Source organism: Salvia hispanica, chromosome 1 (genome assembly GCF_029641045.1).
Source record: "Salvia hispanica isolate PSC_SH4W2 chromosome 1, Shi_PSC_v1, whole genome shotgun sequence".
Classification (NCBI taxonomy): Eukaryota; Viridiplantae; Streptophyta; class Magnoliopsida; order Lamiales; family Lamiaceae; genus Salvia; species Salvia hispanica.
This window is the reverse complement of record NC_142692.1, coordinates 27,790,402-27,803,939: the sequence shown is the minus strand read 5'-3', so window position 1 is coordinate 27,803,939 and position 13,538 is coordinate 27,790,402. Positions and strand designations below refer to the sequence as shown.

At 37.4% G+C, this 13,538-nt stretch overlaps 3 protein-coding genes across 5 annotated transcripts; 2 read left to right on the top strand and 1 right to left on the bottom strand.

The window, feature by feature from the left end:
• The first annotated feature begins 1,117 nt into the window (after positions 1–1,117).
• LOC125222873 (PRP38 family protein) lies at positions 1,118–5,045 on the top strand. Its single transcript, XM_048125721.2, has 6 exons — positions 1,118–1,490; positions 2,012–2,133; positions 2,265–2,355; positions 3,264–3,393; positions 3,482–3,552; positions 4,464–5,045. Exons 1-6 carry the CDS (start codon positions 1,201–1,203, stop codon positions 4,918–4,920), a joined length of 1,161 nt encoding a protein of 386 aa, XP_047981678.1. The 5' UTR covers positions 1,118–1,200; the 3' UTR covers positions 4,921–5,045.
• A 1,710-nt stretch (positions 5,046–6,755) lies between these two features.
• On the top strand, positions 6,756–9,192 carry LOC125219569 (single-stranded DNA-binding protein, mitochondrial-like). Its single transcript, XM_089062594.1, has 6 exons — positions 6,756–6,910; positions 7,107–7,264; positions 7,586–7,783; positions 7,884–7,995; positions 8,797–8,859; positions 8,958–9,192. The coding sequence occupies exons 1-6, from the start codon at positions 6,865–6,867 to the stop codon at positions 8,972–8,974; spliced, it is 594 nt and encodes a 197-aa protein (XP_088918720.1). The 5' UTR covers positions 6,756–6,864; the 3' UTR covers positions 8,975–9,192.
• Positions 9,193–10,189: 997 nt separating this feature from the next.
• On the bottom strand, positions 10,190–13,199 carry LOC125224239 (Protein phosphatase 2C family protein). 3 transcript variants are annotated; one of them, XM_048127604.2, is made up of 8 exons: positions 12,958–13,199; positions 12,162–12,541; positions 11,902–12,073; positions 11,590–11,807; positions 11,369–11,476; positions 11,153–11,278; positions 10,832–11,061; positions 10,190–10,718 (listed from the first exon to the last, which is right to left on the bottom strand). In XM_048127604.2, exons 2-8 carry the CDS (start codon positions 12,351–12,353, stop codon positions 10,499–10,501), a joined length of 1,266 nt encoding a protein of 421 aa, XP_047983561.1. In that variant the 5' UTR covers positions 12,354–12,541; positions 12,958–13,199; the 3' UTR covers positions 10,190–10,498. The 3 variants fall into 3 exon arrangements, with proteins under 3 accessions (XP_047983561.1, XP_047983560.1, XP_047983562.1); XM_048127603.2 differs by having other exon boundaries at positions 12,162–12,521; XM_048127605.2 differs by having other exon boundaries at positions 12,162–12,438.
• Between the last annotated feature and the right edge of the window lie 339 nt (positions 13,200–13,538).

Below are 13,538 nucleotides of genomic sequence, written 5' to 3'. Positions count from 1 at the left end.
AAACGACCGTTTCTCTGTTTCTCCTCATCAGCAAGATTCTTCAATCCAAAAAAGAATCTACAAACCCGGCCATGAAAATACTGACCCAGAATCCAAATTTTCCGAGAGTCACAGAGCGACAATCACAACAACAATAGTTGAGGGAGTCTGGTGTCCTTCTTCTACCCCTTTCATCGATTAAAGCGTCAAAACGAAAAAGTCGACTACCCAAGATTATGTCCTCGCTAGAGTATGGTCCCTTCGCTCAGCGGCCGGATCTGAGACTGCACACACAAATCGCACTTGTTAGATCCAACCTTATTCAAGAACGGTGGAAGGGGTATACACGTAGAATCAAGGATACCGATAAACTTTTGTACGCGTAAACGTTGTTGTTAGTGACGGAAATCTGTGGATCTTCGTCACCGCCTCTTCAACAGCTTCCAAGGAGTGCAGTGTAGTGAGAGAGAGTATCCCCAAAAGGCAAACTCCAAATGCAGACGCAATGTGTGAATGGGGGGAAATCTAAAATTTTGAGGGATAATTTGGTAAACTGTCAACCAATTCTTGTCCACTGTAGCGGGAAAGAATTCCAATATCAAGTGGGGATCGTGAAACATCTCGTGCGAAAGTCTTCATGAATAGTGCGGGCCGGAGCGAAAATCGAGGGCCATGCAGAAACATCAAATGAACACCGAACTAGCTTTATTGTCATGATTTGACCCCATTACTTTTCGGGTTGTTCCTCAATATTGCACGTCTGCACTTCATCGACATTACACCTTTGCTATTTGTCCAAACCATACTGCAATCATTTAAGAGATTTGGAATATAAGTTTTTTAAGAATAAAAATTCTTTTATTTACTTCTCTCATTAAAATAATAAATTACATTTCTCTTTCTATTTACTAGTACTAATACTCAAATTTTCACCTAAATTCTCACTTAAAATTATGCATCAGAAGAAAGTGGTACTCAAATTTTCACCTAAAATTATGCGTCACAAGTGGTATTTTAATGTGATAGAGTCGATATATATAAATTATAAATTGATGGAATTTTTTTCAGTGTATTATATTGTGCTATAGTGTCCAGTAGTTAATTATCCTAAATATAATTATTTGAGATTTACGAATTAAGAAACTCTTCAGGCATCATAAAGGGTACTCCATTTCTCTGAAGTTGGGAATTAGGTTTTCGGCCAAAATCTCCATCTCTCTCATGGCGAATCGAACAGATCCCCTCGCCAAGAGCATAAGGGGTACAAACCCCCAAAATCTGGTGGAGAAGATTTTGCGGACCAAAATATACCAGCACACTTACTGGAAGGAGCAATGTTTCGGGCTGACGGCGGAGACGCTCGTCGACAAGGCCATGGAGCTAGACCACCTCGGCGGAACTCACGGCGGCACCCGGAAACCCACCCCTTTTATGTGCCTTGTTATGAAGATGCTCCAGATTCAGCCCGACAAGGAAATCGTCGTCGAGTTCATAAAGAATCCCGAGTACAAGTAATCTATTCTATTTCATACTCGATTCACCTCATCCTCTTTATATTATAGTGTTTGTGTGTAATATTTTTAAGAATATAGAGGCGTTTCTTATCTGTTTCAGCTCAGTGAAAAGCTGCGTGTCTAGTTTGATTGGATGTACTGCATTTAAATTTGTTAAAATATCTATTCAAGTAGTGTCGGGTGTCTTAGGAATTTCGATCTCATGCCGTAATTCTTGGATGCGGAAAAATGCGTGATAGCTTTTGGTCGAAGTCTGGGCAGAAGGAATTAAAATCTCTGGCTCTACATAACTACTGATTTTTAGTAATGTGATTTGGGTTAAATGGATTGTGATTGGTGAAATAGCACGAACTTCAAATTCTAAGAAAGTGTTTACCTTATTTTTTCCATCTTATTCCTGGCTGATTTCAGTTTTCTCGCTTTATCGTAATAACCTATTTGCTGCTAGTACTTTTAATATATGCCACACGATTCTGTTTCTGTAATTCTTAACTAACTTCTCACGGTCTTTGATATAGATATGTTCGTGTGCTTGGAGCATTTTATCTGCGTCTAACGGGAATGGATGTTGATGTTTACCGTTACTTGGAACCTTTATACAATGATTACCGAAAGCTGAGGCTCAAGCTAAATGATGGAAGTAAGATTATCTAACCCTTATTTGAGATTTATTGGTCAATCTCAATCAGTTTGTTCATTGGTTCAAATTCTTTGAACTTTCGATTGTTCTACTGTGTGATAACTTTTCTTTTTCTGACTTGATTGCTACAGAATTCACATTGACGCATGTTGATGAGTATATTGATGAGCTGTTGACAAAAGACTACTCATGTGATATCGCACTGCCGCGAATCAAAAAAAGGTATCTGAAATGCAATGCGGACAAGGTTCTGATGGTGTTTACGGGGTTATTTTAATTTTGTTTTAGTATCTCCACCTTTGTATGATAATATGTTAGTCATGTTGGCCCCTTTTGCTTGTTAGTGTTAAGTTAGGTGATACCACTAGCTACTGCCAGAATACTAATTTTGAAACCCACTAGCTCTGTAAATTTGTAGAATTTTCGAATAGAACTTAATCTTTTGTCTAGGCCTGTTAGTTGCTATGAATGGTGAGTGTGGTTCTCTAAAGGTCTAACATGTAGCTTGAGAATATATATAGTTTCTTACTACCACCATCTTTGAAAAATAGAAACTTTTGAAACGGCACGGGTGCTAATGCTCAATAGGTAAAGTAAGAGAAAAGAATTGGTAAAGTAAGAGAGATGAAGAAAAAAAAGTAGTGGGAGTAGTGTTAGTGGATTGTGGGGTCGACTTCCTAAAATAGAAACTATAGAAAGTTTACATTTTTAAGGGATGGACTACGGAGGTAGTATTATCTTATGATTACTACATAATAATTTTATTTTTTTAATGAACATAATGTAATGCTTTATTTTTCATTTTAAAGTTTTGATCGGGTATCATATGAACTGGTACAAATGTTATTCTATCATGTGAACAAGTCATGCTTGACCCACTACGTTGAGCATATCTGAGTTCTAACTTCTGACTTCTGTAGATTTTATTCTATCATGTGATCCTTTTATGTGAACAATTCCTACTTGCATCTGTATTTGTTAAACCAAGTAACCCACTTCTTTGAGCATATGAAAAATAACTAGTCCATGTTTGATAACTCTTATTCTCTCATTGGTAGTTTCTCTTGTTTGATGGTATGTGTTGTACTTTATTTGTTTGAAGTCATCAATATCATATTTTCTGCTTGCAGATGGACTCTTGAAGGACTTGGTTCGCTTGAGCCTCGAAGAAGTGCTCTTGAAGACGATTTCGAAGAGGAAGAGGAAAAAGAAGAAGATGACCAACTTGCTGATGGATTAGATTCTGCTGCCGATGACAAGGTCAAATCTCTATACATAGCATATGACTTTAATTTGCCTGATTATTTCTTGTTTGTAGACCTTGTCTTATTTGTTTATTTTACACCAGGATTACTACCGGGCACGAAGTCCAACCAGGGAAAAAGATCGAGATAGAAAACGTGATAGTCACAGATATAGGTACAACCAAGTACTTCGTTGCACATTCAAATATTGCTTGTCAATAGCAATATGTTTGGTGATTTGGGTCAAGTGTTACTCATGTTTCAGTTTTTGCAACTATAGTGAAGCAATTAATTTTGCTTTATGTGGTGTTTAACTTCTTCTATGTTTTTAATGGGAGTTCTGAGTGAGTTGGATGCTGTTAAAACATGAATGTACTTGATTGTACATATCACATTATTGTGATTGCCTGACCAACATGGCATTTCAAGCCTCTGATGGCTTATAACAGCATCCTAGATTAAAACATTGTGGTCCTGCCAGGTTTCTCTGCACTGGCAGTGTGCAGCTGAGAAGTATGATGGATCGTACAATTGTACTCTGTAAAACTGAAAAGTGTTCAGCGCAATATTTTCCCTTTACTTTTTTTTGTTGCACTCCATCTCCAATTGTATCTCTGCTGTACCTACATTTACAGAGTCTCACTTTTGAGGTAACAAAAACTTAGAGGTTGTGACATTGCGAAGAACTTGCCTGTGTGTTTATTTTGTTCGGTATCCAATTGATCCTTAGTGCAATACAATAACGTATTATATGCATCTTATGTGGAGTATGTCATTGTGGTATTTTGTGTCCGTTTGGATTGGTTTTAAGCTCCTCTGTTGTTCAAGAATCAAGATACGAGGATCAACTATTTCTACCTAGTAATTTTCAAATGTTGATTGATTTTTATGCCTTGAGAGTATCCTTTCCTATTTGGTCCGTTTAAACTCTCAGTTAAAGGAGGATTTTTGTGCCAACCAGTTGCATTATTACCCTTTGGTTTACCTTCAATTAATTTTTTTGGTGATGTTATCTAGTGAAGTACAGAAGGAGAAAGTTAAAGGTGTATTGACAAGAACTGACAGTCTATCTTTACAAAATTTCAGGGACCGTGACTATGACAGGGATCGGGACTATGACAGAGATAGAGATAGGGACTACGAAAGAGATTATGATAGAGACCGTGGAAGACGAGACAGAGACCGAGACAGGGACAGATATCGCCTAAGAGACGAGAAAGATTATGGGCGTGATAGAGAGCGAGATAGAGAAGGCAGAGAGCGTGAAAGGCGAGAGAGGGACCGTGGGAGGAGGAGGAGCCATTCAAGGAGCCGCAGTAGAAGTAGAGATCGCAAGGATCGTGATGGTGATGAGCGTCGCAGACGGCACCACTCCAGCACGAGCCCCAAAAGACGAGGAGAGGCACCTGAGGATGAGGCACCGAAGAAGAAGAAAGAGAAGAAGGCAGCAAAGAAAGACGATGGAACAGATCATCCAGATCCTGAGATTGCAGAGCAGAACAGGCTCCGATTGTCTCTGGGATTGAAGCCTTTGAGGGTCTGAAACAATCAATGAATGCTTGTAATGTAGATGGATGAATCTTAAATTTGTATTGATATGATGCTTCAGTTTGTTCATCAGTACACAAGTTTTTCATGAAAATGTTGAAATTAGAAATTCATTGATTAGATGGGTGAATTCTCAAATACACATGAAAATCAATCTTCAGGTAGGAGTATTCCATGCTTATCATAATGAAGAACACCTGATAGATTCAAGGTTCTGCACTTGTCTCCCATGAGTATCCTCTTCTTGCAGAGCTCCACAGCCTCGGTGCTGGTTGCCGTCTTTGTTCTTTTGAGCCTAAGCTTGACCTTCTTTAAGCTGATCTTCCACTTGCTAGTGAGGATGGCAGAGGCAACCGCAATGGGATGTCGTCGTTGGCATGGCAGCACAACATGGTTTGTGATTTGTTGAGTCTTGCTCTCGTCATCGGCAGCAGCAATGCCGAACCCAAAAGGCATGTTTGGTGATCTGACGATGCCACAGGCAGTGGAGAAGATGGCACCAATTTTGTGAGTTCGAGTCTTGCTGCTTCCATCATTTAGTTGATGCATCTGCTTGCCTTGTACTCAACACTTGATTGCTTCTTCTTCTGCTACATAGTAAGAAGTGGTTGCTTTTGAAATGCACAAGACATATTTGTGGCTTGTGATTGTGGGTGGTGGAAGTGGATGTTGATAGGCTGCCCATTTTTATTTGCTTATGTTCCTACCTTATAATTAAGAGTTGCAATTTACTCCAAAAAAATAATCACTAATTACGTGTATATTGATGAACATTAATTACTTTTATATCCCACTCGGATATAATATAAGGAAGGGTATCAAACTATTATCATGGGAGCACTAGTGTTCTTTCACCTTTAGAATCACAACATCCTTCAAATCATATGCTGCCACGTGACACTTATAAGCAACAAAACAACGTTATTAAGCAACAAAATTAATGGATGACATTGGCGGATTTCCGCAAAGTGCATAAAAGGCTATTTATGTTGCATTAAATGCAATTTATTTTGCATTTTATTCTACAATGTAATATAAACTGTATTTAATTCAACATAAATAGTCTTTATGCAATCCATGAAAATCCGTTAATGTTATTCATTAATTTTGTTGCTTAATAACGTTGTTTTGTTGCTTATAAGTGCCATGTGACAGCATATGATTGGAAGGATGTTGTGATTCTAATTTGAGTTATTTTTTAAGTACACCCCTGGAAAATAATTCACATGTATTCTATATCTTGAGCGATGAGTTTGTTATACTAGTATATTATAGTGGATACGGTCTTCTTGGATAACGCTTCACTATCACAATCAAAAGAAATCTGTGAAAAAAAAGAAAGATAGAGAAACAAATACATAGAATTGAATGTTTGTTTATACATGTTTATATATACAATCTCGCTCTTGTAAAATAAAAATGCTAATGAGAATTGAGTTGTATCGTTCAAAAGTTTGAAATATAAATACAATACAAAATGTATATCACAGTTACATTATTCTCTTCTTCCTATTCAAGATGATCACATTCTTGAATCTTGAGTGATTGAAGATCTTAGGCGGAGTTGTTAAATGTAGTAAGATAGAGAGAAAATATAATTGAATATTTTATTGAAAAGAAGAAAGAGAATTTATTTCAAGAATAAAAGATGATCATCTTGACCGGAGAAAAAAAATAAAAAAAAATAGACATTTTGATTGAGATTAAAAAAATGAAAATGTGGTCATTTTGAATTATACGGAGTGAGCAGTGATATGGATGCAAACTCCACCAAATGGGTCGGAATATATTGCAAATCACAATTCATAAACACTAGTATAAGTGAAGCATTTTTTGGGCACATAATTTAAGAACATATTATTAAAAGTGTTAATGGAGAGAAAATAAATGAGATGAATAAAATTTGAGTTTATTTGAATATGATACATAAACCCTTTGGATGTGGGTGCATACTAAATTCCGCAATCTTCCTAATTTCTCCACCGGTAATTTTCAGCTCTGCATTCCCTCAGTTTCATTTTTTTCACAATCTTAGTTTAGATTTTTATCTAGCCACTTGCGTCTCTGCTTCAAATGGATATATTTTCAATGATTTTATGGTACTATAATAAAGCCTGTGGTTTTGCTCCTTACTCCAAAATTGGGGATTTAGAGATGATAGTTTTGGGGATTGTAAAACAGCGGCGTATCTGCAGAGGAGCTCGAAGGTTTTCTTCTCGACTGATTCATTCAACTCGGCCCCGGAAATTGAGGATGCCGATTTCCTTTCAAAGAGGCCGGAGTTACAGCTCCAGGGCGTTGATCCCAGGAAAGGCTGGAATTTCCGCGGCGTGCACCGTGTATGCTTCTGATTCTATTTGAATGATTTATAGGAGTATCATTAGTTTTTGGTCAAATTGTGACTACTCTCGTTTCTTAGGTTTAGCTTTCCATTCTTCATTTGAGATGGTTATCATGTGATCCTGGATATTACCCGATGAGAAGCTTTTACCCGAAAACTGCATTATTAATCGAGAACTATCAAGTTTGGAATACATTCATGGAATCTCTTATCTTGGATAGGAGCTTAGTCAATTATGTGGTTTATTTGCTTGATTTCTCAAATATTTTGTATGAAGATTTGGTTATTCACTAATCACTAGGACACCTGTTTTCGCCAGGCTATTATATGCGGAAAAGTTGGTCAAGCCCCCATCCAGAAGATCTTGAGGAATGGTAGAACTGTAACCACGTTCACTGTAGGAACTGGAGGTATGTTTGATCAGAGAACCATAGGTTCGCATGACTTGCCAAAACCAGCTCAATGGCATCGTATTGCAGTTCATAACCCTATGCTTGCAGCCTATGCAGTGCAACAAGTTGTGAAAAAAGTAGGAAGTTGTTTTCTTTTTTGCAAATTTATACTACTACTGTATTAAATTCCTGTCTTTTTCTTGGAGTACCATCTAACAAATGGAGCTCACTTCCAGTTCTTCAGTTTACGTTGAGGGTGATATTGAAATGAGAGTCTACAATGACAGCATCAATGGAGACGTAAAAAGCATACCAGAAATTTGTGTGTGCCGTGATGGTATGTGAATTTGAATCTCTATTGCTTACTGATCGAAGATAAAATATATGTTGTCATTGCAAAGTAACTAATTAAACAGTGAAGCTGCTAAAAAAATGCTACAAACATATATATGCCTCAGGGAGTGAAGATTGATTTGTCCTGCTTGTAGTTTATCATAGTGTATCAGTCAGAATGTGTGGACTTATCTGCAAGCATTGTGACCTCTAATTGGGCATGCATTTGGCTTGTTCTATGACCAACTTGTCTCCAGAAAGATGGGGGCTACCTAGAGTTTTCTCATTGATCTAGACCAGCATTTCCATTCCATAGAAGTGTTGAATCTAAATTTATTCAAACATTATCAGCCATAACATTTTCTAGTGCGATTAACTGCTTATTTTTGGTAAAATTTATCTGCTCTTATAGGAGCATATGTTGCATTTTAGTTCACATCATCTTACCATTGTGTTTCTCTTCAGGAGTTTATACTTCATGTTGACACCTAAAGCATCAATGATTAGACACTCGGATGATTAATAGTATCTTTAAAGCGTCCAGCTTATGGATCACATGATTTAAGTTCTTTTATAAATAAGATAGGATGATAATCATTGTAAATTTTGAGTTTTCAATTGGGGGATTCAAATAGTTTGAGTATAAGATAACCAGTATGAGCTATTGTTTACGACGAACTCTAATTCATACAAAACTAGTGTTCATTTTGTACGTATATTTTGCATGTAAGTATTATGTTACTGCTCAGTCCTGAACATTCATTTCTTTTCATGTTAACCCAATTGTGGTAACCTAATTTTGCAGGAAGGGTTCGGCTTATAAAAGCAGGGGAAAGCATGGACAGTAGTATTTCCATTGATGAGCTACGTAAGTTATCATATACTTGTTCAGCTGCGATCAAATTTCTTCCAGTTTTTAGATTTGTTTTCCATAGCTCTTATTGGGGGATATTTATTTGCCTGCAGGTGAAGGATTATATTAGTGATGTCCAATAGCAAGTGCCATCAACAAAGTCTTGGCCAGTGTCTTGAATACACGTTTCTCCTTTCTATTGATATTTTTCTTAAATTTTTAGCTTGTAGCTGTTCGAACTTAGATTGATATAATTCATAGTATTTGGCAGATCATGCTGGTGTCAAATTTGAAATTTAATGACTGATCCTGCAGTAGGATGCATATTACTTGACCCTTTGCTTATTAGTACTGTTAGGAGAATCATAAATCATAAGAAACTTTTGGCATGATAGCAATCGTGTCAGCATCCCTCTCGAGTGACCCCTGGAGCATGGGTTCGGACTTTGGAGGCAGAGATGGGTGAGTTGGTCAGCGCCAAACGCTTTCAAGTTCCACTTTGTGATGGCCTTGAGGTCACAACACGAATCTCAGCATCTCCACACAATACTTGGTGCATTGATCTGATCGAGTCTAGCTACCTATATACTAATGATTGTTACATCAAATTTATGTTTTATTATTCCAATCTTATTAAATAGGCAGACATAGGATAGTCTGAGCTTTAAAACTATGTCTTGCAATATGGTGCATTGATGATGAGTAAATAACAAGCATCTATTTTTGTCATATTGGATAGCATGCTAGTCTCGTTTAAATCTGACGGCAAACGAGGGAAATACACATGGTCGTTAGTATACAAACAAATTTTCACCTAGTCTTTCTTTTTCAAAATTGAGTTTTTTTCGGATATAGTTATCATTAAAGTAAATAATACCAAATCCGAATCAAAATTTTCTAGCTAACAAGTCAAGACTCAACATACGTGCAAATCAAAGCAATACTATTACTAGTAAAATCTGAATCAAAAGACCTAAACGAAGGAAAACAATTAAGTAAAATGAATGAATCGAACAGTCAACTATATACTAGATGCATGACTGAAAGGTGTTTGATCTAGATGCAACCAGAAGAGAATGCTTGGACATCAACTTATTCACCGACATTGACATTTGAGGTTTAAGATACTACGAGAACAAGCACAAAGAGAAGTTAGTTAAACAATGTCATGCAATGAAACTTGAAATAGCCCCAAATTTACATTTACAGATATCTGCTAATTTAGACAGCTTGCAGTTTGGCAGTTATTGTACAGCAGATGAGCAAGATACATTAAGGAGAAAGATGAGTTCATATCTGTCAAGCTTAAAAAGACGTAAAACATTGAAAATTATGAAAGACGAGAAACAGCAAACACATCCAATGAATAATTTCCGTTTGCAAACATCATTTCTCTTACATACTCAGAACTGGTAGTTGTTACATACTCATGAATTACTGTGTCTGTTAGGGTCGAGCATCAGTGAGATGGCCGAGCTCAGACACAGATAGGAACCACAGCAAAAAAAAAGGAGTGCTCCCTATAATGGACAAAACCACTAGATCACTTCTTACACACACACACACACACGTAATGATCCTCCCAGAGGGAAAATGGAGCACGTTAACAGTATCACCGAAAGATATTTACGAATAATTTGCTAGGTTACCAGATTTATGCAGTCACTGCAGGCGATGTAGGCCTCTTCCCTTCCATGGCATCTTTCTTCCTGCGGCAACTTACACAGAGAAAGGGACCTTCCCAAGGCTTGGATCCAGGTGAGAAAAATGGGCCTGAATTAACGGATAAGCCCTCACTGGGGAGCTGATCAACCTGGCAGATTGCACATCTAAAGAGCCCAGTATTCGACTCCAGAGGAAAGTCCTTGCCCAGCCTGCATGTAGATGGTTGGAGTTTAAGAAGGACCCTTGTTTAAAGGAAGCGCCAAGAGTTTTAATTACTCCATAAAAGGAGCAAAATTCAAAACGAATATAAACCTAAAAGTACCTCTCAGCAAGCATTGCAGAACCCTCCTCAAATAATTCCTCAACAACTCCAACTGCAGATAGCTTATTAGCTCCTTTACTAGAATTTTGAAATTTTTTCCCAAATATAAGTGAATAAAGCAAATTTTGCTTCTTTTTAGGCGGTAGGGCCAAGACAGGGGGGTCGAAAGGAATAATATCAACAACCAAGCAGGTTGTATCATCCTTCAAACCTCTTGACCTGAGGGCTTCCTAAAATAAAAAAATGCAACGAAATAAAATTTTCAACCAGAACACTAAGAAACCAATTTGCAAATATCTGGTTTACAAAATGATAAAATACCTTAACAACCAACTTTGCAGCAAGCTCTGCCGGTAAACCCCGGCAAGACTGAGCAGCAATATCAGAAGACAAAGCATCCCATATTCCATCAGAGGCAATTATAAGTCTCCCTCCAGCATTTGAAAGCTGATAGCCACAGAATAGTTATGAAATAAATCATTTTGGTATAACAGAGGTAGGACTTCCAATCATCGTTAAGGATGACAGTATAAGAACCTTGACTTGCTTAACATGAGGAATTGGGATGATAAACTCCCCAACGTCTGTATCACCAATTGACCTTGAAAGACATAATCCGCCAGGCCAGCAACGTAATGGACCAACCTATACCCAACCACAAAATCTTCCCAGATCAAGAGAAAGAATCCCTCACCAATACTATATTCTTACAACTTGAATTTGAGAGGAGAAAACTAAGATGGGACTAAGCAAACTACCTCATTTCCTCCAAAAATATTGAGCCTTGCTACAGCAGCCCCACTTGCAGTTATACGCTCCCGTTCCTCAACATTCTCTTCTAGTCGATGGTCAACCGTCAAAAGAGATACGACCCCTCCTTGGGTGTCCAATATGCACCGAGAATCTCCAACAGATGCAACAGTCACAGTCCAACCATCAATAACGACAAATGTCACAGTAGTTCCAGATGTCTCACCTGCCAGTTGTAGTGATCCCATAAGTGACACATTAAACAAAAGTAAAGTGTCTGTCACAATAAAATCAATTCTAAAACCATGATATATACGTGCCTCGCTGCTGAAACTCTATGTCAGTTTTCACAAAGCCCGCAACTAATGCCCTGGGAAGGGCTTGAAGCCACTCTTCCCTCCCAAGTGCTGGGGGAATAGCGCATAATACATTGTTCAGTAAATTCTCTTTGGTGAAAATAGCAGCTGATATTCCATTATGCCCATCAAAAATCTACACAGAAATAGAAATTCAGAAAATAAATCAACGGCACTGTTATAAACCAGATATCAATTTCAAACAGCTGAAAGTTAACACATACTGCAAATACTGAAAAAGAAGTGGATGTATCCCCCGGAACTCTTTGGCAATCAAGCTTAATGAGAAAATAGTCCTCTCCTTTCTTAGCCAGAGCAGCCTGACCATACTTCACTGCTGGATTCTCCAACTTATCATTTCTCAACTCGCGACCAATCAAAGTCCCAAGTGGCACCAGCTGTTGTTTGTGCCTCATTTTGGTAATACTTCAATGTGGCATATATCAGGCTTTCAACACATTAGCAGTTCTCATTCTCCAAGGCTCGATCCCCAACCACAGCCTAAATTACAGGACATTCTCCAGTTCATTCACATAAAGTTCAGGAAAATCGATTGAACAGAAACCCAATTTTATCCACGTAATCTGCAACCAGAAAATAATGACTACGCCTGAAGTTTATCATAAGCAGCGTGAGAGAGAAAAAGAGAGAGGGTTTTAAATCACACAAATACTAAAAAAATAAACAATTTCACTAGAAAACAACAGTCACAAAATAAAATGGAAAAAAAAGTAAACGACGTGTTCGGTAATCCGCAATTAGCTCCGACTACCAAAAGGATGCAGATTGCCCATTACTAAAATTGATTTTATTTAAAAAATAAACCCCCAAAATGCGAAAAATTTCCGGAAAAGGGAGCAACTAGCGTGCATGTGGCCCCAAATTGCATAGATTTTTATGTTTTCACATACATTTACCAGCATTAACAAGAAATGCAGCTTAAGAGCTGTACAGAACTGAAAAAGAGCATTATTTAACAAAAAAAGAAAAGAAAAAAAGGAATCAAATCGAGAAGCTTACAGTGCAGAGGGCGAGGAGGTAAACTGCAGTAGATCGCCGCAGGTGGAGAGCTCAAAGCCACGGAGAGAGAAATCAAGGAATTTTTAACTCTATGATTTACAGGAATCAATTTGATCGGAATATCAAAATCTAGAGAGAGAGAGGAGCGCGTTTCTGGCAACGACCGGGATCCCGATTGATTTACAAAAGCCGATTAATAGCCTTTTTATTTTATTTTATTTTTTAAAAGGATATATACTCAAAAAACTATGGCATTGAAAAAGTAGTTAAGAAAAGAGAAACAATAAAATAAGTCCACAGACGCAAATTTAGCAGATTTTATTATAGAAGAAACACAATTTGCGAAAAATTCCCTTTAAAAAATAATTATTTCAAAAATAAAATTATGGTTCTTTTAAGGAAGGAAGAACAGCTGTTACCCATATAAAATTGCATCTACTCATCTGTGACCTATTCAAAACCAAATACACCTAAAAATAATATTGCTAACTAAATGCGGTAATCTATTCACCAATTAAATATTGCTTCTGCCCATATAAAAATCTCCTTTTATTTTTAGAAGTATCCCTCCTTTTACTCAA